Source organism: Tribolium castaneum, chromosome 2 (genome assembly GCF_031307605.1).
Source record: "Tribolium castaneum strain GA2 chromosome 2, icTriCast1.1, whole genome shotgun sequence".
Lineage (NCBI taxonomy): Eukaryota > Metazoa > Arthropoda > Insecta > Coleoptera > Tenebrionidae > Tribolium > Tribolium castaneum.
In genome coordinates, this window is record NC_087395.1 from 21,534,410 (window position 1) to 21,561,006 (window position 26,597).

The 26,597-nt window shown below is 38.6% G+C and overlaps 1 protein-coding gene across 51 annotated transcripts in view; it reads left to right on the forward strand.

Moving 5' to 3' along the window:
• The window catches only part of Dscam1 (Down syndrome cell adhesion molecule 1), a 46,206-nt gene that overhangs the window by 3,506 nt on the left and 16,103 nt on the right, over positions 1–26,597 (forward strand). For 3 of the 51 annotated variants that reach the window (XM_064360022.1, XM_064360027.1, XM_064360023.1), the window contains exons 2-8: positions 902–1,298; positions 6,746–6,907; positions 13,371–13,520; positions 15,095–15,218; positions 19,507–19,769; positions 19,824–20,405; positions 20,507–20,668. In XM_064360022.1, the coding sequence (XP_064216092.1) occupies positions 941–1,298; positions 6,746–6,907; positions 13,371–13,520; positions 15,095–15,218; positions 19,507–19,769; positions 19,824–20,405; positions 20,507–20,668 (1,801 nt within the window). In that variant the 5' untranslated portion in view covers positions 902–940. The other 48 variants (XM_064360042.1, XM_064360015.1, XM_064360029.1 and 45 more) reach the window with 45 other exon arrangements.

Consider the following 26,597-nt stretch of genomic DNA (forward strand, 5'->3'; position numbering starts at 1 on the left):
AAATGCCATTGTCTATTTACAACCTATTTTTTAAATCAAAATACAGATAGTCCCAAGATATTGGTACATATTGTGTAAAGAAATAAGTAAATAAAGCAAAAACCATTGTGGAGAAACTGTTCATATTTTAAGAAAAAATCCATCTCTTGTGAGTTTTTGTGAAACTTACTAAACCAAACGAAAACACAACTCTCTAGCCTAAAATACGACGTTAGAATTTATAAATTTAGAAGTTTAATAAGTTTTATGCCCTTATTCCTTTTCTTCACTGGTTACTTGGAAGGTTTCACCATTTTTACAAATAATTAAAGTCACTTGAAACTTGAATATATCATCTATTATTTGATTTCAAATTAAATAAACTCCAACTTGCAGAAAATATTATTTCAACCTTTGAAGACAAAAATGTATTCTCTTTCAAAAACTGTTGTCTCCCATCTCATCTTTACGGTTCGTAGAGTTTGAATTTTATGTATTTACTTGAACACCTAAATACGCATAGATAAAAAGCGTTTTGTAGGAAGTACTATAAATTCAAATTCAGTCGGAATAAATAATTTTCCAAGCCCAAAATAAACTTTAACACTCGAATAAAATCAGCAATAAAGCTACACGAAAGTAGGTAGTCACCAATTATTTATTAACCCGACCTTGCTACAAATACATCACAACGATGCATCTTCGATCCCGTTTTTAACTTTTAATATTTGATCACCTGAACTAAAATCAATCGCGACTTGGTAACTCCGACTTGCTACTTAAGTCCAGCGTGCACAGTAAAAAATTAAAGGTAAAAAACATTCTGGCATGTGTTAATTTTAACACTAGATTATGCTCGAAATGACTGGTAACCCAATACATCTTTTACAAAATATCGAAATTTTTCTTTTTCTTTTTCCAGCCCATCGGCACATCGTCGTCGCGCTAGTGCAGTGTCGCCATGTTCCGTGCGATAATCGTGACTTTGCTCGTCCTCGGAGCGTCCGCCGAGGACGACACCTCCGGGCCCGTGTTCGTGCGCGAGCCGCCCAACCGCATCGACTTCTCCAACACCACCGGAGCGGTGGTGGAGTGCAGCGCCCACGGCAACCCCACGCCGGACATCATCTGGGTCAGGTCGGATGGGACCGCCGTCGGCGACGTCCCCGGACTGCGCCAAGTGCTCGCCAATGGAAATCTGGTGTTTCCGCCGTTCAGGGCCGAGGACTACCGCCAGGAGGTGCACGCGCAGGTCTACGTCTGTCTGGCGAAGAACAGCGTGGGCTCGGTGCATTCGAGGGACGTCAACGTGAGGGCAGGTTGGTGGAACGCGCCGGAAAAGCGATGGGCAATAATGGAAATGGGGGCCGGGCACGGAACTGCATATTTATGAATTGTGGGACAGAAACAAGACGGATGATAATAATATACAGAACAGAGTCTCATTTTTTATTGAATTCGAATACCTAAATAACAACAGTAAAAGTGATAACTGATAAAGCAAGCAATTTTCGTATAAGACATTTAAAAAAGTACCAAATGCAAAAATCATTCACTTGATCAGTGTTTTAAATGCTGAGTAGGACTTACTACGGTGTAATTTTCAGTTTAAGTATTTTTAACTAATATTCACACAGAAATCAGCGTTTGCCATTAATTAAGTACTGATTTTTTTTTCTCTAGGCATGTGATTTTTTCCAGAATTTTTCAATAATCCTTTATAATAAATACAAACTGGCCGCACAAAATTTATATCTTTGTTATGAGTCATTTTTCAAAAAATCCTTGAATTTTTTTATGTTTTATAAGTATTTTTTCCAAAACAGATATCTAGTTTCATTTTATTTTGAATTTATACAAAAAGGCAGGAAGTAAGTCCTCTGATACATTATTAACAGAACGATTAAGATAGAACTGATAACTTAGGTATTCCTAATAAGTAATAAGCAACGTTACAGGAATAAAATCATTGCCCTGTCTAATGAATTTAATAACACAAAACTGCATTGTAAAATAATAATTGTCATCATTATTTGTAGAAAAAGGAATCATATTGACAAAAGTAAAATAAAGTTAAAACTGAAGTTAAGACAAACTTTAAAAACGCAACCAGGATGTTTCCTGGTTTACGATAATAATAAAAATAATAATTTATTAATCAGGTAAGGTAGGTATGTAGTAAAAATCAAATTGTTTCAAAAATTAAGCAAAAATCAGAATGAAAGTTCAACTTTCCTATAAATACAACAGCGTTTATAGTTAAAAAATGACTTAACGCTTTTAAAAAAATATTATAATTTTGACTAAATTTAGAGATTTTTTCGAACGATAACAAAATTTCGGAAAAAATAAAAAATTTTCGCGTTATTTTTGACGAAGTATTGCGAGTGATGGCGTGTTTCAGTTAGCTTTAGAAAAACTTTGTAAGAAAACAGATGATTTTAGCTCGAAAAATCATATGCCATCATAGAGTTAGTGTTTTTTTTAACTAGTTTTGAAAAATTTTGCAAATGAAATAAGTGATGGTGGTGTTTCTGGATAAAAAAAGTAGTAAAATGTTCAATAATGTTTTTTTTTATAATGACTTAGTCATTTTTGGTGAAAATGAATAGGTGTTCAAAAACTAAACAAAATTGTGCATATGATTTAATTAGGTACTGGCAGAGGTAAGACAAAAGGGTAGTCATGAAAACTTATTAATAAATTGCGAATTTAAGAAAATTTTGAATGACAATAAATTAGAAACGGTTAGTTAAAAAAAGCTCAATTATAGACGAAACAGACATGATTCAGTAAAAAATACCCTAAATGATTCTTTACATACCATTTTTTCAAAAGTTATTAATTTATTATATTTTTATTATAAATTAAAGTTATCAATAAACCACAGATAAAAATTGTGTTTAGTTTAATAAAACTAGATTTTTTATTAATTAAACAAAAAACCAGAGTAAAGTTCAACTACTCAAATCATTTCATAGGTATTTTAATATTATATTACATAGTTATTTTAAAAATAGGACGAAATCTTTAACGTTATTGGAATAACTTGAAATAAAAAAGACAATTTTGGTTGGTTTTTTCTTACGGTGAAAACTAAATTCAAGTAAGTTGATATAATTTAATGTTCTATAAAGTATTCTTTAATGTAAATACAAATTAAATCGATTTTATTATTTGTTTATGTTTTTTTCCGAGCCTTAAATCTTAAGGACTTGCTACTGAAAACAGACGACTACTCGTTGAACTACGAGTTTTACGAATTTTGTCAAATTCTCATTTAGGATGTTCACAAACTGAATTTCAGGAAGTCGGACTATATTTTGACTTTTTGTTTATCCTGTTTTCCTAAAATTAGCTGAAATTGAAGTAAGGAACAGCATCTGGTTCGCATTGTAAATGTTAGTTTTGACAAGTCTTAGGTAATTACAGAATGATCGCTGTAGTTTCAACTCGAAAATGAAAAAAATACAAAATAATGGAAAAAACAAAGAAATAAAGTGCATAATAAATGCAACACACAATGGTTTTTTCAGTCTTTAACAGTTAAACACTGGCCGATAATTTACTTTTTAATAATGCTTTGCTTTATTAAGCACTTCAAATGTGGTGTAAATAAACAAAATAATAAATAAAACAGTTTAAGTAACGTAAAATGTTCATTAGCTATGAATTTGAATTTTTTGTTTATTTTTACGAAATTCTTTGTAAATCCCAGATTGGCAACCTCTCTTGTGGAACGTTTAATAACAATTATTACAAAATTACAACGTATACATTACATAGAATAGAGACTTCCGACGCCAACATTTTTATGGTTGCATGTCTGATATGAATAAAGGAGTGATTTATAATGTGAATGTTATTTGAAATTAGAGTCAAGTAAATAATAACCGTATGCACAGATGTTGAAATACGTTATTTACCAACCGTGCCCGAATGATTCTTCACTTTCTTCCACATCTTCGTAATTTAAAACTAGACCATTGATCCATTATTGACCATCGCGGAATAATTCATTTTCAGGTCGATTTAATTTAAAACAAGGTTTAGACATAGTTATAATTAGGTGCAGCCTTGGAGCAGGCTTCCAGCGTGCAATTTTGGTGTTTTTCTTTCACTTATTAGGCAATAATTTTCGCAGTGGTGGCTCAGTTCTACGACACCGACGTCAATAAGGAGTATGCGATTCGGGGGAATGCCGCCATCCTCAAGTGCCAAATACCCTCGTTTGTGGCGGATTTTGTCAGTGTTGTTTCGTGGCATACTGATCAGAACGAGAATTTTTATCCGGGCGCGCCTGACGGTAATGACCGAAAGTCGCACTTTCTTCCCTTGTGTCTCTCTTGCAGTTGTCCAGCAGTTTTACCAGACCGAAGTCAATAACGAGTACGTCATCCGTGGAAATGCCGCCGTTTTAAAATGCTCGATACCGTCGTTTGTCGCCGATTTTGTCACGGTCGTGTCCTGGCACGATACCGAAGGCCACAGCTATGGGCTCGAGCAGACCAATTATGGTACTTTTGGGGTGGGGGGTCGACAAGGGGCTGTGGAAGGACATGGCCCTTCACATTTGTTTCAAAACGATAGAATGATTAAACAAGAAACAATAAAATCTTTTTTTTTAATTTTTTGCATATCTCGGACACAGTTAACAATACCTAAGCCTATCTTATTCAAAGTGTTTCGCTTTATCCGTTTCTTTAGTAAATAATACTTTTAGGATGCTTTTTAGCCGAAAATTTTCGATCAAAACACATCTCATTTTTGGTGGATGCTAAAGTATTGATTCCTCGTTTAAAAATGACTAAAATCACCTAGAAATACTTTAATAGTCGTCTTAATTTTGCATTTTGTTTAAAATAAGACAATTTTATTCGATCCTTGATTTAAAAATATATATTATAACGTTGTTTTTCTTCGGTAATTCACTTATAGGCGTGACAAATCGGTCGGGAATAATTCAAGTCGGCTTATTTTGATTTGATTTGATTTGAAATTGATTCATAACGTAGAAAACATAATCATTTTGAAAATAATTACCTACCTTCTTGGCTCAAGAACGTGTTAAGAATCTAAGAAAAAAGTAATGTTTTGAATAAATTTACTCATTTCTCTTTCGGGTTAAATAAAATTTTGTGAATTTTATTTCAGATGCGTGTTTCAATGCTTTGAAAAAAGCAAATCTTGCACTATTTTTGAAATTTCATAAAATATTCGATTACCAAATTCGGCGTTTTTTTTCTTATTTTTTTTTCGATGTTTCGCAAAAGAATTGCGTTTTAAACGAGAACTTTACAAATATCACGCCGAAATAATGTCATTGTAGATTTAATTTTAAAGTGATTTGTAAAGCAATTGACGTAAAAACGTGTTCAAGCACCTGAAAAGGGCAAAAATAACACCTCTTTGGACTGAGTTTATAACTTTTTTTTAATGTTTGGTGAACAATTGCTTCGACCCTATTTATTATGTATTGCTTTATTAACTCGACTTTTTAAAATTTTGAAAAAGCTTTTTTTCTCAATGATGCTCGAAAATGCAAATATATTGCCTCATTTGTAAACTAAGAGACTTCTCGGTTAATTTTTGTACTGATTTTTCGGTTATCTTTTGAGAAATTCTGCAAAAAATTGCGTCCTTGAAATACGAAGTAAGACGCCTGAAAAATGCGAAACTATATACCAATTTCACTTTTCGGGTTTATTTCAGATATCATGTTGTTAGTAAAACATCGTGCTAAAACGGTCGGAAAAGGGAGGAATATTGAGAAATTTTTGAGTTTTATGCCAGTTATTTTAGATGTCGGTTAAACTAAAATAATTCTTGGTTACCAATTTTTTTCTGATAGCGTATTTCAGCTTTGATTTCGATCTAACCGCTGTTAAAACTTGACCTTTTTTGCGATTCTTGAGAATTTAACCCAATTTCTATTAAAGCACTGAAATACGTTCTTAAAATCTTGGGCACAGGATTTCTTGGGTTAGATACCCTGGATTCTAATCCCGTTTTTCTTCTCAGGTAACAAAATTTCGCAAAATCGTTTAAAAAAGAGAAAATAATTTTCGACACAATTTGGATTACGTTTGGCGAAATAATAGTGTTTCTAATTGACATTTTTTGAATTTTTCAGCCAAAAAGAGCCATATTGCCTGGAATAAGTTAAAATCGTTTTAACTTTTCACTGGTTTTGATGAAATAAGTTGATTTTTGGCCATTCTTTGCATAAAAAAATGAGCTAAATCACTGGAAACACCTCAATTTGTTTAATAAGAATTGCTTGCTGTAAGTCCGAGAGGTGCATAGAAATGAAAAAAAAAGAACTGGATCAAGCTTTAAGCAAATCCCTCAATAAAAAAAGTTTTTGGATAGTTTTTGTCTTGGGGTTTGAAACCAACGTGAAGGCTCCGAAAGTCCCAAAATCCGGGTCTGGGCTTCCCACAGCAGCGCGCCCGCAGTTTCCTCTTCCTTTCCACGGATGGTTTATTCACTTCCGGCCTTTCAGTCCGCCCTTTTTTCCAGTGGTCAATCAGTACTACGAGGCCGAGGTGGTCTCCGAGTACGTAATCCGCGGCAATACGGCCGTCCTCAAGTGCAACATCCCCTCTTTCGTAGCCGATTTCGTCCGTGTGGAGGCCTGGGTCGGCTCCGACGGCTCTCTTTACAATCACACCGCCAATTACGGTATTAATCGATCGGCCGATATTTTTATCGTACCTGTTGCACCAATTTCCCGCATTAAATCGCTTCCTCTGCTCTCTTCCAGTGGTGAATCAGTTTTACAAAGCGGAAATTTTGACCGAGTATGTGATTCGGGGGAACACGGCGGTACTCAAGTGTAGTATTCCGTCGTTCGTCGCCGATTTCGTTTACGTAGAGTCTTGGATTGACGATAGCGGGAGCGTTATGAAAGCGTCGAGCGATTACGGTAACTAATTGGGTTTTTGGTGTACAGTTGTCGCCCAGTACTATGTGACCGAGGCCGAAAACGAGTACGTCATTAGGGGCAATGCGGCCGTTATGAAATGCAAGATCCCGAGTTTTGTGGCAGATTTTGTGCAAATCGATGCCTGGATCGCAGACGATGGCCAAGTTCATAAGTACAACGACAACAGTAATTACGGTATTCAAAGTTAGCGAGTCGGAAGCAAATCCTTTGACCTTTTCGTTCCCATTGTTTTTATCCTCGCTCAGGATGTGTCAGCTTCGCCGAGAATTGGAGAGAAGCTATCTTTTTGAACAGGGTCCAAGTTGTCTGGTTTTCTTGTCTTCATGTCCATCTTCGATTACGTTATCTTCCTAAATTCTGGTTCTATAAATATCTGAACTGGAGATGAGTTCACGGAATATTTCAAATATTGGCTTCCTGAACCTACAGTTTCGTTATGGATTTTACTCTGCAGACGGTTTGGATATGCTCTGTTTTCGTGTTTTTAATAGCAACCAAAATAAATTACTAGTAACTTAACTTAACATTAAAGTAAATCGATTTTTTTAAATTACTCAAATATCGACGGGAACGTATTATGTTGTGAAGCAACATTTCATTTTGTTAAAAATCTTGAGTTATTGATGATCCTGAATACAATTTAGAAATTAAATTTTACTGTTACGAAGAGGAAATTGCATTAGGGATATTGATTTTCTCAAGTTACGAACGAGTGATGTAGAAACCGTTGATATTATGTTTGTAATATGTCTGTTTTGCCAAACAATAAAGGTTTATATTTAGTGCCTGTTTTACTTACCTGTGCTTTGATACTTTTGGAAGAGAAAAACGGAAAACGTGAAGGTTTAGTAATGAAAAAGATAATTAAAAGACCAAAATGAAAAATACTTCTATCAAAGATAATTTATGTACCTGACCTGATCGACTGTGAGTGATAAAAACTTAAGACAATGAAAAAAAAAGAGAACTTTTATGAAAATACTTTAGACAGGTAGGTACCTCTCCTGACCTGACCTGACTGTGGTGAGATGAAAACATTAAGACAATAAAAAAAATCTCAAAGAAAAGGAGATTTTTTTAAAGATATGAAAATACTAATAAGACAATAAGGAAAAAGCAAAAATCTAAAAAAAAAGAAAACTTTCGTCAAAAATATTTTAGAGCTACGTATAATGTACCTGACCTGACTTCAGAAAACATCAATACAACAAATAAAAAAACAAATCTAGCAAAAAGAAGAACTTTTTGATATAGCAACATAAGAACAATGAAGAATAAAAGAAAACAGTATTTCACTGACAATATTTTAGAGAGATATTGTGTACTTGACCTGACCTGACCTGACTGAGTGGAATGAAAAACATTAAGACAACAAAGATAAAACAAAAGGTCGAAAATAAGTGAACTCTTATCAGTATTTTAGAGAGGTAAGTGTTATGAACTGGGGCTGACTTGATTACAAAGATTAAAGAACTCAAAAAAGAACGTTTATTATGTACCTTATCTCACCTAAGTTGTTATGTACCTGACCTGAGCTAAGACATTAAAAAAAAATCTTAGAGAAGGAGAATTTTTTTAAAGATATGAAAATACTATTAAGACGATAAGGTAGGTATTATGTTCCTGAGCTGACTTCAGTCAGAAAACATTAAAACAACAAATAAAAAATAAAAATACTTTTAATAACTTTTTATTATTGACATAATAATACTACGACAATGAAGAAAAAAGAAAGGAGTACTTCATTGAAAATATTTTACCTGATCTGACCTGACCTGACTGAGTGGAATGAAAAACATTAAGACAAGGAAAATAAAAGAGAAGCTCGAAAATAAGTTAATTTTTATCAAGAGATAGGGGTTATACACTGGACCTGATCTGATCTGACTGAGTGATATGAAAAAGGAAAAACTCAACAAAGGAGAAAGTTTATTACGTACCTTACCTCACCTGAGTTGTAAAAAAAGATCTTTCATTAAAAACAATCACTGACTGATGAAGAAAAGAAAAAGAAAAGACATCAAAAAAAGAAATATCTCGATAAAAAAGGAGAACTTTATTAGAGTTGGGAAACTGTTAAGACAGTAAAGAAAAAGCAAACAAAAAATCTAGAAGAGAATGAGTACTTTTTTAGTGATATGCAACAATAAAGAAAAAAGCATTATTATAAAATTAAAAAAATACATGAAAATATTGGGAGATGAAAAAATGAAGACATCAAAAAAAGAAATATCTCGAAAAAAAGAAAACTTTTTTAGAGTTGGGAAACTGTTAAGACAGTAAAGAAAAAGCAAACAGAAAATCTAGAAGAAGATGAGAACTTTTTTAGTGATATGCAACAATAAAGAAAAACGAAAACAAGATAAAACTAAAAAAAGATACCGTTCGAAAAAATATTTTATTATTGCATTATGCAATCACCAATTGTGCAATAATTTATTAAACAAAATCAAAATGTGTAACGATGATAAATCATGGCTTGATGCATCAGCAGCTTGGGAATCTCTTATACCTACAATATATTTTGTTTCCTTTGGGATCAAAGTTTATTGAAACAATATAGACGTTGTATTATTATAATCGAATTGTGTTATCTCATAGTCTGCAAAGATATTCGCTCGTTGTGAGTTTTATAGTCCGGCTTTCATGCTTTTATCTTAACAAGACGGGTATAACACTACAATAATCTTTTATACTGCGGCTTCTGTCCACGAAAACTATCCATTTCTCGCAACAATCTTCCACTGAAACGCAATATCTCATCACTCCCACCGATAACAATCTTCCACGGCGTGAATCTATTTGTGAAACGTGTCCACCACATGTGTGAACCCCGGGCGACGTTTTCCCCTTGTTTTGATTGAAATTTTTTGGTGCAGTCGTCGCCCAATCCTTCGAAGTGGAAGCCGACAACGAGTACGTCATCCGCGGCAACTCGGCCGTGATGAAATGCGAAGTCCCTTCGTTCGTTTCAGATTTCGTCCAAGTCGAAAACTGGCAGGACTCCAACGGCAATATGTACTTGCCGGGGGACGACTACGGTAACGGCACCGGCAACCCTCCCGTCCCGCAATTTCGCCCACTTCCAGTCTCTTTATTTTCCAGTCGTGAAGCAATTCTATCAGAGTCGCGTCATCGACGAGTTTGTCCTCAAAGGCAACACTGGCATTCTCAAGTGTCTGGTCCCGAGTTTCGTCACAGATTTCGTCCAAGTGGAGGCCTGGCTGGCAGACGATGGCACTGTGTTCGCTTACGATCCCACTCTGAAGGGTAAAAACCCGGGAAAAACCAATCGATCCTGTGTCTCTTCCCGAACTGAGTCCTGTGCTTGTTCCAGTGGTTAATCAATATTACGAGGCGCAAGTTTACGACGTGTTCGTAATCAAGGGCAACACCGCGGTCTTCAAGTGCCAGATCCCGTCGTTTGTGTCCGATCATGTGGAGATCGTCTCCTGGCAAGACACGGCCAACAACAAATTTCTGCCTCCTGGTGACGATTACGGTAGTGCCACTTTTTACGCGAAGCCACCACCTGTTGATCCCGTCCACTGCACTCTCCATACCAGAGCTGATTCGATTTAACAAAGGGGTGGATTTATTTGGGGTTTTCGGCGGAGAATGTATCAATATTCGTTCAAACATAAGCGTATTTATGGAAGCGGCGAAAATGATAACCAGGCTACTGACCCCAGAAATCTTGCTCTGGCTTTCCAAACAATGTGGGTTTACAAATGAAATGTATGAAGCATAAATGAGTTACATAAAGTGCAGCCGACCTGAATGTGTGTTGAAATAAATGGGGAGTTGGATATTTTTGACGTTTTTGATCTTATCGTGCGCAGCTGCACTGCATTTTACCTCTTGAATTTCGGTCGTCAGGAAGGTTGAAAAACCAAAAATTACACCAGTTTGTAGATAATAACTTGTTTCAAATTTCAGCTTTAATCAAATTATTTATGTTTATTTATCTTCTATCAAATAAAAATTTTTCCTCCAACACGTCACAGTTTTTTACTACGAAATAGCTATTTGGTATAGCACCAAGGGAGGAAAGTCATGTAATAATATGATTTTTTTCGACGGCTTCATCTGAAAAAATCGTTTCCTACCTTCCAATATCCCATGAAAGTACGTTATTTCCTCCCGAAGGAAAAAAATCTAGAAACAGACAAACAGGGCGAGTATTTTGATCAAGATACAGAAACACCAGAAAACACAAAATTACGTCCGAAACGTGTCTTTCGAGCTTGATTTGTTCTATCTAGAGCATCTTCGGACGCCAAATTCGATAAAATTCGAAAGATTTGTTCAACAAAAATACAAAAGCAAATTACTTCCCAAAATCTTAAAATAACTTTAATCAAAACAAAGTTTAAAATCCTTAAATTATGTGTTAAATCTTTGTTATTTCTATGAATGTGAGAACATTTTTCAATAAAATATTCCTTACTATGTTGCAAAAATTGTAGAAAGTTGCAGAATTTAGTCTGAAATGAGTTATTAGCGCTTGAATTGACGCTTGTATTTGGCTAAAAATTCATTAAATTCAAAAGATTCTCTTGAAACAATGTGGAAAAGGTTCGTTAGATTTGCTTCATCTGACATTTAGTATAGCGTTTTTATAAGAAGCTCATTAAATTTAACCGATTTTGCCAAAATTTAGTACAAAATCACTAAACTATGAAATTTATGAGTTTTACCAAAAGTCATGGAAAATCGCAAAAGTGAAAGTGAAAGTGAATCATTTTTCAAAATTCCCAAAATTACAAGAAAAATGCAAAATTAATCTATTATGTGTGATTGTTTTAATAGTTTTAGACATTTTTCGAAAAGAAATTCACTATTAATTTCGAAAAAATCTGCAAAAAAACAAGCAAAAAATTATTTATCTTATTTTTTCAAAGAAAAGTTTAAAAAATTTCGACAATTTGCCGAAACAAAATGGAAAACCTTTAATAAATGTGAATTTTCAATAATTTCAGGAACCTTTTTAGTGACTTCCTAGCTTAGAATAAGACATTTTGCCGAAAGAAAGCAAAAAATCGAATGCATAATTTCTTGTAAATTTAGGAACATTTTTATGAAAGACAGAAAACTATAAAACAAAGTCCGAACTTTGTTTTTGAGCCTGTTTTAGATTTTAGAATTAGAACAGTGTAAAAGCGTTACATCAAGTTTAAAATATATTTTTCTGTGAAATTTTTTTTACTAAATGAGAAAAATTCAGAAAATTACAAAGTTAAGAAAATATTCACTTCTTCCGATAGGTTTCTTATAAGTGTTTTATAAGAAACATTAAATTCAACTGATTCGACTATAATTTAATAGAAAATTTCCAAATTAGGCCAAATTACAAAATCTAATCCATTTTTGAGCTAAAAACTAAGTAAAATATTTCATTCCGATTTGTTGTTGTTTATGAATTATATTTTTGTAATTTCATTAGCTGCATATTTCTTAAACGTGACGGTTGATTTTTTATTAGGTATATTTTTCAACTCAGTGCCTGAAAGTCAAGAAATTATAACTTTCAGCTAAGACATAAAAATGTGTAAACTGGTGTTTTATTTTTGCTTCGACTTTCCTGACACCAATTAAGCGCTCCATATTAGTAGCCTGTCAAAACCTCAACCTTTATGCGGAACTTATGGCACAGGAAAGCAGCGATGCATTGAAAAAGAGACATTTCCCTCGATCCACTTAGACAGGTGTCCATCGTCCCGGGAATGAATATTTCATTGTTGATTTTCATCAGTATTGCGTGCTTCATGAAATAATCACAGCACTTCACTTCATTTCTTTTCCAGTTGTTTCGCAATCTTACAACGCGAATGTGATGGACGAAAGCGTCCTTAAAGGCAACACGGCCATCTTCAAGTGCCACATTCCCAGTTTTGTCAGCGACTACGTTTCGGTCGTGTCCTGGCTGCAGGACGACAATAATGAAATTGTCAACAAGGACGATCGTTACGGTGCGTTGCGAGTCTTTTCGGTATTTTCGATTTTTTCAAACGTCGTTGGGCTACTGGAAATCCCATCCAACGATCCTTGATCCTGGCTGACTCGACCCTCCCGCTCTGCCCGCTTTTGCCCAATTTAACACCGAGACCAGTTTTTAATTAACACAATTGGGCAAATTCATTCGATAAGCGCAGAATTAGTAATTAAAAATTGGTCTCGAATAAGTTGCGGATTCGAGGAAGCTTCAATCGATACGGGTTGTCAACATATTAATTAATTTATTAATTAGAGCGTGCACTGTTGCCGGCATTTTCTTCAATCGGCTTTTATTGATTGACACCTTGAGTTCGCATCAACTTTGAGAAATTTAACGTTTCAATTCTCCCAACTTCACTCTTGAATTTGAGTCATGTTCAAGGCTGAAAATTGAGAGCTTTGAAACAGGCGGTTTCAAATGACTAATTTTTTTCTCAATTAACAGACAGCAAATATCTTGTTCTACCATCTGGAGAATTACACATCAGAGATGTTGGGCCTGAAGATGGTTATAAATCTTATCAATGTCGCACGAAGCATCGGCTCACAGGAGAGACAAGATTAAGCGCAACCAAGGGCAGACTGGTCATCACGGGTAAGTGATTTTGAATTGTGAAAAGTTTAAGTGGGGATGCCTTCAATTTATAATTTTTGCAGTTGGTTTTTCGGTGGTAATAACTTGAAAACAAAGTTAAAGCTTCCGGATAGCGAAACTAAGAAATATAAGAAATATTAGCGAAATCAATTTTTGTTTGCTCTTTTGGTACAATTCTCACCCGAATATTGACAACTGATGAAAAGCGCTCAAATTGCTTTTGTGACATTCCTAAAAAATTCATGCCACCCACAGACCGAATGTGTGAATTCGAACTGTCGATTCCTTTCATGAAGTAACGTTTATATTTAGCCGCTGATAATAATTTGTTGTAAATAAATTGGTGGCATCCTTACAAAATGATAAAAAGTCAACGCAGTTAAATTTATTATTCTTCAGCCATCATTCATTCTAACGACCGTTCACATGTTGACTTTTTATTATGCTTATCGTGTTCGATGGCCACTTGAATTCATACACTACGCGTTTACAATTTCTTGATGCAACCGAGTTCCGTCTTCCTAACGTAAATAAACGGCCTTCCGAAATATAAATATGGGCGACCGCACGATAAATATTAATATACGTTCCGATTATAAAAGCGAGGCATGTTGTGTGCGTCTCTTCAAAGCGAAAATTATGATAAGACCCGCTGTTTGTCTTGGAAAAATGTAATAAATTCCTGACATAACTGAGTTTCCTGTTTGAACAGCCGTGTAAATATGTAGTAGCTTAATACGGAAAGTGTTTATAGCGCTAATTAAAACCGTTCCTATTGTTTAATTATTTCAATTGTTTGTAATTCTTCTGCGGCAGGATGTCGCACGATAAGCCAAAATCGCGACAAGTGGCCATTGAATCGAGTTTCTTGACACAATCACTCTCTGCTGTCTCAATCCCGCCTGAATTTTTAATGGATTAAGGCGCACCTTCAGCCATAAATTACTGAAATTAATTCACTAAAAGCAGCAGACAGTGGATTGGACGAAAATTCTCCAACTCTGGTCAAGCATTTCGGTGCTTGAGCACAGTTCTTGTTAAATTTACCTGAATGTTGGGATAGGGTACCCTTGCTTCTCAAACGGGCACTTTCAAAATTTTGGAAATTAAGTACCTGTCCTTTTTTCCAAACTCCCGCCACCAAATCCCCGAACATTCTCGTGGCTCTCACAGGTTTTTGTAATTTTTGGGTACCCTGGCCCCTGATCGCCTTTTAGATTTTTTAAGGTAAGTTGGGTTTATTCTAGAACCTGTCGGAAGCGTTCTTCCGAAATTTCCGCTGGAAACGAGGAAGGAGTACGTTTTTTCGCTAACAGATACTCTTAATTTGTTGTGCCCGGCCCAAGGCTATCCAGTGCCACTTACAAGGTATACATTTTTGGAAAAATTTGGTACTTCTAATTGTAGAACCGATCGGGAGCGTCTTGCCCAAATTCCCCACCACTGACATTTCGAGAACCTTCAAGGGCCACTTGCGGGAAAGTTTGACCCTTTTGTGCCCAGCTCAAGCCTTCCCTGTCCCAAAATACAGGTAATTTTCACTATCCTTTTCACAATCATTTTTTTACTGCTAGAACCCATTGGGAGCGTTTTGCCCAAATTCCCGGCTACTGACAATTTGCGAGGTTTTGAGTCGAAAAGCAACTCCACAGTTACGTTACTATGCCCTGCGCAAGCCTTCCCTGTCCCACTGTACAGGTAACTAATTTTCTTCTCGTTCTTAGAACCCGTAGGGAGTGTCAGACCAAACATCCCTAAATTCCCAACTGTCGATAAATACACAGCGGGTACCACTTTTGCGATTCTATGTCCGGGGCAAGCCTTCCCGCCACCACTTTACAGGTAATGAAGCAACGGTACCCATTTTGCAAAATTTTCGCAGAACCGGTCGGAAGTGTTCCTCCGAAACTAACTTCCGGGGACCAATCTCGAACCGTTAGGGATAAATTCGCGTCAAATGTCACTCTCCAGTGCCCGTTTCAAGCGTTCCCTGTCCCTAGATTCAGGTAATTCAGGGTACTTTTTCTATACTAGAACCTGTGGGAAGTGTGGCACCACGTCTCACAGCCGGTACTTCCAAAATCCAGACTTTGGATGCTTTTCTCGGTGGCAGTTCGACGTTGTTGTGCCCAGCACAGTCGTTCCCTGTCCCAAACTACAGGTACTTGCTTTGTTTTTTCTAGAACCTGTGGGTTCTGTCAAACCCAAATTCCCAACAATGGACAAAAGTCATGCGTTTGAGAGTCTGGAAGGGAACAGTGTGACCCTGATGTGCCCAGCGCAAGCTTACCCTGTCCCCTCTCTAAGGTACTTATTTTTTGTCAATAGAACCCATCAGTAGTACCTTGCCCAAAGTCTCGTCCCATTCAAAGTACGAGGTCATTAATTACAAGGAGAATTCGTCTCTGGCTCTCCTTTGCCCGGCACAAGGGTACCCAGTACCGTTGTTTAGGTTAGTATTTTGTAGAACCTGTGGGTACAAGAGCCCCCAAATTCACCTCGAACGTCAAACTGACTTCATTTGAAGATCGGGAAAAGACCGATATTGCCATGCTTTGCCAAGCCCAGGGTTACCCTTCACCCACATTTAGGTAATTTAGAAAAAATCAGCCTTCTGGTCTTTAGAACCGATTGGTCTACGAGCCCCCACTTTAAATTCCGATGTTAGAAGTATCACAATTGAGAAAATTTCCGGTCATGGTTTGACGCTTTTATGCCAAGCACAGGGTTTCCCTACACCCACATTCAGGTATTTTCTTTTTTTCTAACTCTGATAATTATTTAGAGCCGGTCGGGACGCGAGCTCCTAAATTATTAGCCGATTCTAAATTCAAATACGTGGAGAGAGAAGCAGGTTTGGAAATTCCGGTTTTTTGCCAAGCTCAAGGATTTCCCGTCCCTTCATTCAGGTGATTTTTTACTAATTCTCTCGTTTAGAACCTGTGGGGACCAAAGCTCCGGCTTTTTCCACCGATATTAAAGTCTTGGGTTACCAGAGACACTCAAAACAAAATGTTGCTTTGTTGTGCCCGGCTCAAGGTTTCCCTTCTCCTTCATTCAGGTACTTGAGTTCAATTTTTTATTTGGTTTTCTTGTGTAGAACCTGTGGGGTATAAAGCGCCAAGTTTTTCGTCACTTTCCAAAACTTTTTCCTATGAAATTCAACAAGGAAACGGTTTTGTGCTGTTTTGCCCAGCTCAAGCTCTTCCAGTTCCAATGTTCAGGTACTGAAATTTCCAAAATTGTAACTTTTGCTCTCTTGCTAGAACCAATCGGGTTTAAAGCACCAACTTTTCAAAACGATGCGACTAGTATTTCGTACACTCGTACCATTAATCAGAGTTTTGGACTTTTGTGTCAAGCCCAAGCCTATCCTGTACCAATTTTCAGGTAAGTTTTAAGATTCTAATTGGGTTTTTTCCCGTATTTAGAACCTGTGGGCCTTAAAGCACCGACCTTTTCCTCGGATTCTAAAACGTTTTCGTTTGAACGGCGCCAAAATCACAGTTTTGCCCTACTTTGCCCCGCACAAGCCCAACCTACCCCACTATTCAGGTACGTCTAAAAATTTCTAATTTGGTTTTAATTTAGAACCAATCGGGTCGAAGGCACCGGCATTTTCCAACGATGCTGTTAGTTCGACTTACATTCGAACGGTTGGTATGGGTTTCGGCCTACTTTGCCAAGCGCAAGGATACCCAGCCCCCTTATTCAGGTACTTATTACAATTTTTTGAGTAGAGCCCCAAACCAGTGTTGCCCCCACCGCTAAAGACAAGACAATCTCGGGTCTTAAGAACTTTGCACCGGCGGGCAAAACGGTACCACTTTTGTGTGCGGCTCAAGGGTTCCCTGCACCTATCTACAGGTAATTGCAAGGGTACTTGCTACTCCTCTCATTTTTTCCAGAACCCACTGGTAAAATTTCCCCAAAAATCCCCGGCCAAAAGTACGAAGGCGGCAAAATTTTGATCAGGCCCCAAAACCGAACCACTTTTCTTACCTGTGACGTGGTGGGGTACCCCGTTCCTCTATACAGGTAATTGTTTTTCCAGAACCGACCAATAATATCGCGCCCAAAGCCCTCGATAAGAAAATTGGGTTTACGGCCATTTCGAATAGTGTGAAAGAGAGTGTTTTTCTGATGTGTCCCGTGGTGGCGTTCCCGGTACCACTCTTTAGGTACTTGTTTGTTTGATTGCATGGGTACCCGTTTTTTTTTTGGCCACGTTTCTGATCCTTGTCAACTTCTTCCAGAACCCACGGGAAAAATTTCTCCTAAAGTCCCCGGTCGAAAGTATGACGGGGGTGTGATTTTGATTCACCCTCAAAACCATACAGCTTTTGTTACTTGTGACGTGGTTGGCTACCCTGTCCCGTTATACAGGTAATTGATTGGGAAATTTTTACAGAGCCGACCAATAATATCGGCCCAAAGGCATTAGATAAGAAATTTGGCTTCACTTTGGTGTCAGAAAACGTAAAAGAGTCGATTTTTCTCATGTGTCCCGTCGTGGCGTTCCCTGTCCCTTTATTCAGGTACTTACAAGTACTTACTCTTTTGCATGGTTACAGAACCCACAAATAATGTCTCTCCGAAAAAAGTGGGAGCAGAGTTTGGAGGTTGGAGGGTTTTAAATGTTGCGAACGGTACTATTGCATGGTTAACGTGTCAAGTGAGCGGGTTTCCAGTACCACGTTTTAAGTAAGTCCAAAATTTTGTTGAAAGTGCTCGTTTTGGTCTTTGGACTTTCCATCATCTTTGGGTTTTCTTCCAGAACCCACAAATAACGTACCTCCCAAAAAAGATTTGCAACGGTTTGAGGGTCACCAGATTCTTAATGTACCAAACCTGGGTATTGCCTGGTTAACTTGCCAGGTTACCGGTTACCCTGTTCCTAGATATATGTAAGTAAAAAAGTTTGAAAGGCCCGTTTGAGTTACTGTTTCGGTTGTTATGTCTCGGTTCAATTCCTTTCTAGAACCAACCAGTAACGTAGCACCAAAAAAAGATGGTGAAAAGTTCGAAGGCTGGAAAGTACTTCTAGTGGTACAAAATAGCACGGCTTGGTTATCTTGTCAAGTGACCGGATACCCGGTCCCGCGATACATGTAAGTACCCGTAGGCTTAAGACAAGACACTGCTTGGTCAACTAAGACAGGTAAGTGCATGCATGAACCAGCATAGGGATTCTGCATTGTTTCGTTTTGCTTTTTCTCCTCTCACAGTTAGCTTGTTATCACGCCTGTTGAGTACCTCCAGAATCCTAATTGCTGGTTCTTTTCAGAACCTACTAATAATTTACCACCAAAACTCGTGGGTGAAAAAACTCCATGGAAGATAACATCTTTCCCCGAACAAAGCGATGGCGTAATTATGTGTCCAGTCGTTGGTTTTCCCTATCCGGTATTTAAGTAAGTTTGATGTTGCTAGTGTAGTACTGTCACCTTTTCCTTGTCACATTCTTACATAAAATTTGTCATAGAACCGACCAACAACGTCCCCCCGAAATCGTCCGGTCGCAAAATCGACGGTAGCATTGTCATTGAAGTACCTCTCAGTCAAGATATCGTAATAACTTGCGAAGTTTCCGGTTACCCTATCCCTAAATTCAGGTACTTACAGCCTTACAATTCCGTTTTGTCTAGAACCGACTGGTCTGACAGCCCCTAAAATTTCCGGAGACGGTTTAAATAAAAAACTCGCTCATAATTTCCAACACGTTGCTCTTCTATGCGACGCTCAGTCGTTCCCAGCACCTGCCAAAAGGTACTTCTTCTCTTACTTGTGATTTTTCAGAACCGACTGGATTCGTTCGGCCCCAATTAATCTCCCGAACGATTGATATAAGGGTATCAAAATTAAACGAAACAGCTGTGGCCTTTTGCCCCGCTCAATCTTTCCCCGTTCCATTATTTAGGTAAAAAGCGACCCGCATTTTTGCATTTTTCGGACTGTTGCTCGACACGCTTCTCCCTTGTTCCAGGTGGTACAAATTCGTCGAAGGGACCACTCGAAAACAAGCGGTGACTCTCAACGACCGAGTCAAACAAGTCGCCGGAACTCTCATCATTCGCGAAGCCAAAGTCGAAGACTCGGGGAAATACCTCTGCGTTGTGAACAACTCCGTTGGAGGAGAGAGCGTTGAAACGGTCCTCACCGTCACAGCGCCTTTAAAAGCCAAGATCGAACCGCAAGTCCAGACTATCGATTTCGGAAGACCCGCCACTTTCACTTGCAATTTCGAAGGTTGGTTGCTTGTCCACAGTTGGATTTCCATTTATTTCCATTTTTTTTTGGCAGGTAATCCGATTAAAACTATAAGTTGGTTGAAAGACGGCCATCCGATCGATCACAATGAAGCCGTTTTGCGGATTGAATCGGTCCGCAAGGAGGACAAAGGCATGTACCAGTGCTTCATCCGCAACGACCAGGAAAGTGCCGAGGCGACCGCCGAGCTGAAACTCGGAGGACGGTTCGAACCTCCACAAATCAGGCACGCGTTCAATGAGGAAACAGTCCAGCCGGGCAATTCAGTTTTTTTGAAATGTATCGCTTCTGGAAACCCGACACCCGAAATCACGTGGGAATTGTACGGACGGAGGTTGTCCAACAGTGAGAGAAACCAAATCGGACAGTACGTGACAGTGAACGGTGATGTTGTCTCGCATTTGAACATCACAGCAATTCACACGAATGATGGTGGCTTGTATCGGTGCGTCGCTAGTAGCAAGGTGGGCTCAGCGGATCACTCAGCGAGGATAAATGTTTACGGGTTGCCTTTTGTGAGGTCCATGGAGAAGCAAGCCATCGTCGCGGGAGGTACACTCATCGTCCACTGCCCTTTTGCGGGACATCCAGTCGATAGTGTCGTATGGGAACGAGGTTAGTTATTTTTAATTTGTTCTTTTATTTTGTCTCTTTATGCCGAGCCAATTACTTTTGAAAGTATGCAGTGAAATAAATTAATTTATTATTGATTCCAGATGGGAGACAACTGCCGATCAACAGGAAACAGAAAGTCTTCATCAACGGCACCCTCATCATCGAGAACGTCGAACGAGCGTCCGACCAAGCGACCTACGACTGCGTCGCCAAAAACTCTCAGGGATACAGTGCCAGAGGCTCTCTCGAGGTCCAAGTCATGGGTGAGTACAACTTTTAGTCTTTGTTGTACCCACTGCCACATCACGTGACCACATTGGGTGATGTGGCGGTGCAAATTTACAGCTTTGTGATAGGATTCGCGTCGGCTGGACCACCATACCCTGTATGTGCTTATAATTAAGTTGTGATTTTCTTTCAGAGCGTGTTGCCGCGTAAGGTAAGCCGTGAGTGTATCATGCATATCACCGTAAACTCATTATTTCGTATTGTTTGTATACATTTCACAGAAGAGGCCCATGTGTTATTTTGTCCCGTTGAATTTTTTTACAGTGGCACCTATTATAAGTCCTTTTCAGTTCGATGGTCCGTTGAATGCCGGCGATACGGCCGTTTTGACATGTTACGTGCCGAAAGGCGATCGTCCCCTTAAGATCAAGTGGTTCTTTAACGGCAGACACATTACACATCATACGAGAGGAATCTCGATCTCTTCATTCGGCAGTCAAGCCAGTATTCTTAATATTAATTCGGTGGAGTCGCACCATAAGGGCGAATATGCGTGTGTCGTCACGAACGCGGCGGGGAAGTCCAAATATGTTGCTTTTTTAGACGTTAATGGTACTAGACTATTTGTTGTTTAGTTCATTTTTTGTTTCTACCTTACCTCAAACCATGCGCTGTTTCACCTCAAACTTTCGAAATCTTCTAGTGGCTCCTCAAATCTTGCCATTTGACTTTGGGGAAGACTCAGTCAATGAGGGAGACACAGTTTCGTTGCAATGTACCGTAGTTAAAGGAGACAATCCGTTAAACATCACTTGGATTTTAAACAATAAAACTGTTGACGAATCACATGGAATTATCATTAGTCAATTAAAACGAGTTAGTCTAATGACAATTGACTCGGCCCAAGCGAATCACGCTGGACGATACACCTGTATCGCCTCAAATCCAGCCGGAAGTACCACTTTTTCGGCAGATTTGAACATCAACGGTGCGTCCACTGTCTAACACTTTTTCTTGTCCAGTACCTCCCCAAATCCTTCCTTTCGATTTTGGTGAAGATTCGATCAATGAAGGAGATGGTGTTTCTGTCCAGTGCACTGTATCTAAAGGGGACTATCCTCTAAACATTTCATGGACTTTGAATGGCCATTTCATCGACCAAACTAACGGCATTGTCATCAATAGGGCTTCAAAACGAGTCAGTACTTTAAGTATTGACAACGTCCAAAGCACCCACGTGGGGAATTACACGTGCCTGGCCAGCAATTCAGCTTCAGTGACCACTTACACGACCTCATTATTTATCAATGGTACTTTTATGTTTCTCTTTTAACACTTTTCCTTCACACACCTAGTACCACCCCAAATTGTCCCTTTCGAATTCGGCGAAGACCCGACAAATTCAGGCGACTTAGCAACTGTGAATTGCGCCATAACTAAAGGAGACCTCCCCATTAACATAACGTGGAGTTTGAACGGTCAACCAGTTCAAACCATTGGAGGAATAACCGTTGGTCAAATGGGACAACGGATAAGTACCTTAAGTATCGACTCAGTTGATGCAAAACACGCCGGAACCTACATGTGTACTGCCCACAACAAAGCGGGGACGATCACTCACTCATCCACACTCTATGTGAACGGTACTACTCTAAAAATCACTTTTTGTGCCCCAGTTTCCCCCCAAATCCACCCTTTTGAGTTTGGCGACGAGTCTGTCAACTCAGGCGAGATGGCAATCGTGCACTGTGCCGTAATTAAGGGCGATTTGCCTCTAAAAATCACGTGGACACTTAATGGTCGCCCTATTGAAACGGTAGAAGGTGTGAGTGTCATGCAGACGAAAAAAAGGGTCAGTCAGTTGACCATTGACGACGTCCAGGCCCACCACGCTGGGACATACACTTGTTGGGCGGCCAACAACGCGGGAAATGCCAGTTTTTCGTCATATTTGCGCGTCAATGGTGATTGCTGTTAGCTTAGGTTATTTATTTTAGTACCACCCCAAATTGTCCCTTTTGATTTTGGCGAGGAGTCTAACTAAAGGCGATTTTCCGATCACTATCACTTGGAATTTGAACAATTGTTCGATTAGTGACATCTCAGCGGTCACTGTTTCCAAAATCAATAAAAGAATCAGTACTTTGAGCATAGATTCGGTCGAGGCGGTGCATTCAGGCACATACACCTGTCTCGCCGTAAACAAGGCAGGGACTTCGAGTTTTTCGGCGGTTTTGAACGTGAATGGTACTTTCGAGTGTTAGAAGTGTTGTTGTGACTTTATTTTTGTTGGAAAGTTTTTGTTTTGGTTTGTAGTCCCTCCCCAAATTCATCCGTTCAATTTCGGAGACGAATCGATTAATTCTGGTGATGCCGTGATTGCCACTTGTGCAGTAACCAAAGGTGATTTTCCACTTAAGATCCGTTGGACTTTGAATAATCAGCCACTTAGCGACTTTGATGGTATAACAATCATGAATAATAAAAGAGCAAGCCAACTTACGATCGAATCGGTCCAAGAGCGTCACACAGGGGCGTTTAAGTGTATTGCGGAGAATCGGGCGGGAGTTGCAGAATATTCGACTCATCTCAATGTTAATGGTATTTTTGTCGTTCGATAACACAGTTGTAGCCTTCTGTTCCGTTAAACTTTGATTTCTACCTCTAGTCCCTCCTCAAATAAATCCCTTCGAGTTTGGCGAAGATGCGGTCAATTCGGGCGATCTTCTCATGACGACTTGTTTTGTAACAAAGGGTGACTTACCAATTCAGATTTCATGGACTCTGAATAATAGACCCATCAACGAATTCGATGGTGTTAGCGTTATGAATACTAATAAAAGAGCCAGTCAGCTCACAATAGATAGCGTGGAAGCACACCATCGGGGGGAATACAAATGTATCGCAGAAAATAAGGCCGGAGTGTCCGATTTTACGACATTCTTGAACGTTAATGGTACTTGCACGATGTATTGTTTTATTTTAATTATTTTGACCCTGTCTTTGCACTATTCCACGTGGCCCTTCTGTCGTTCCAGTTGTTAACATTTTCAGTTCCTCCTCAAATCAATCCCTTCGAGTTTGGTCAAGATTCGGTCAATTCTGGCGACCTTCTCATGACTATCTGCTTCGTAACAAAGGGTGATTTGCCGATTAAAATCTCTTGGACTTTGAACAGTAAACCTATCAGTGAAATTGATGGTATTACTGTCATGAATACCAACAAAAGAGCTAGTCAATTGACGATTGAATCGGTGGAGGCTCACCACAGAGGAGAGTACAAATGTATTGCAGAAAACAAGGCAGGAGTGTCAGAATTTTCAACATTTTTAAACGTTAATGGTATTTTTCCTTTTTACTCTGAAGATTTTTCTTTTTACACCTATCCCACCTTTTAATCTTATCCAAAATAAAAACAAATAGCGTGGGTCGAACTTTCTACACTGTTTTTGATTTTCTGTTTTTTGTTTTTGGCATTGAACAGTTGTCATTGTGTTTCGCAGTTCCTCCACAAATACATCCTTTTGATTTTGGCGAAGACGCTATTAACTCCGGAGACATAATAATGGCAACTTGTTTGGTAACCAAAGGAGATCTGCCGATTAGGTTTCACTGGACATTAAATAATAGGGAAATCGCAGATTTGGACGGTATTTCTGCCACTAACGCCAACAAACGAGCTAGCCAACTCACAATAGAGTCTGTACAAGCTCATCACAGGGGAGAATATAAGTGTGTGGCAGAAAATAAGGCTGGCGCGTCCGAATTTTCGGCATTTTTGAATGTTAACGGTACTTTTAACTTTATTTTTCCAAAAGTTAGTCTACCTTCCAACCCTTAGAACTCGCATTTTCTTGATTAGAAAGTCTTCACTCGTTTTTCTATTACCACATGGGCCTTTATTTTTGGTTATACTATTCCTGTTTTCAAGCACATTTATTGTACCTTTTAGTACCTCCCCAGATACACCCTTTCGATTTTGGCGAAGACCCTATTAATTCGGGCGACATGGTTATGGTAAATTGTTTCGTAACAAAAGGTGATCTACCTATCAAAATCTACTGGACACTTAATAACAAACGCGTAAATGAATTGGACGGTATTTCTGCTGTCAAAGCCAATAAAAGAGCAAGTCAGCTTACTATAGAGTCAGTGCAAGACCACCACAGAGGGGAATATAAATGTCTGGCTGAAAACACTGCTGGAATTTCCGAATTTGCAGCAATTTTAAACGTTAATGGTACTTTAGGTTCTATTTTAACTGTTTGCACTTTTTCCTTATCCAGTGGCTCCCCAAATCATGCCTTTTGACTTTGGCCAACAACCTGTAAACTCCGGTGATATGACGACAGCACAGTGTGCTGTTACCAAAGGCGATTTTCCCATAACCATCACATGGGCTCTTAATAACCAAACCATTAGTACCATTTCTGGAATTACGGTCTCACAAACCAATAGGCGCATCAGCAGTTTGAGCATAGAATCGGTCGAAGCGATCCACTCTGGTATTTTCACGTGTACTGCAGTAAATAAAGCAGGGTCTGCAAGCTACTCATCGGTTTTGAACGTCAATGGTACCACTCTAGTTTGCTGCACATTTTTCTTTTAATTTTCTGACCAACCATGGGCCTCAAACCTTCTGTGGACCTACCTCCCATGTCAAATCATCCCTTTACAGTGGCACCCCAGATTTTGCCCTTCGATTTTGGCGAAGAATCCGTCAATTCTGAAGATGTAGCTTCGGTTCAATGTACCGTTTTTAAGGGCGATCTACCCATCAAAATTACATGGTTGCACAACAATAAGACTATTGAACCCAATCATGGGATTGCAATTTCAAAAGTTAGCAAAAAAGTTACTTCTTTGACCATCGACTCAGTACAAGAGGAACACGCAGGGTCGTATACTTGTCTAGCTCAGAATAAGGCCGGAAGTACCAGCTACACGGCAATTTTGAACGTCAACGGTACTTAATTGTGTTGACTCGTGCTAATTTATAATTTCCTCCTTACGACTTCCAATTTTTGTGAATTTCCAGTCCCTCCTCAAATTTTACCTTTCGATTTTGGCGAAGAATCGGTAAATTCTGGCGACGTTGCATCTTTGCAATGTACTGTGCATAAAGGCGATCTTCCGATAAACATCACGTGGCTCCATAATAACAATACCATTGGTTACAATGATGGGATTTTAATAACCAAAGCTGGGAAAAAAGTTAGTACTGTGACCATAGATTCGGTCCAAGCACAACACGTCGGAACCTACACTTGTTTTGCCGAAAACAGGGCCGGAAGTGATAATTTTTCGGCTTACTTGCGCGTCAACGGTAAAAATAATCGTAGTTTAGTTGTCACTGTCCATTCCCCGCCTTACATACCCTTTCGATGGTTATAGTTGCCCCTTCAATCCTCCATTTTGATTTTGGGGGAGAACCGGTTAATTCTGGCGATTTGGCTTCTTTGACTTGTTCGGTCTTCAAGGGTGACCTCCCAGTGAACATCACGTGGTACCATGATAAGAAAATGGTGCGTGATAGTGACGGTATTCTTGTTAGCACAGCTGGACGTAAAATTAGTACTCTCAGCATTGACTCAGTACAGGCACATCATGCAGGAACTTATACTTGTCTTGCCCAAAATCGGGCTGGTACCACTTCGTACTCGGCAGATTTGCTCGTTAATGGTACTTTTTTTAATAATTTTATAGTTTTCTAGTAATTTTATTTTGTTAAATCCTGAACCAACCTTCCAGTGGCCCCCCAAGTCCTACCAATTAATTTCGGCGAAGAAACTATGAATACAGGGGATTCGACTTCTTTGACTTGTACTATAAGTAAAGGAGATCTTCCTGTTGAAATAACATGGTCCCACAACAACAAAACTATTACCAATAGTGAAAATATTGCTATAGTTAAAGTGAGCAAAAAGATTAGTACACTAAGCTTTGACTCAGTCCAAGCTGAGC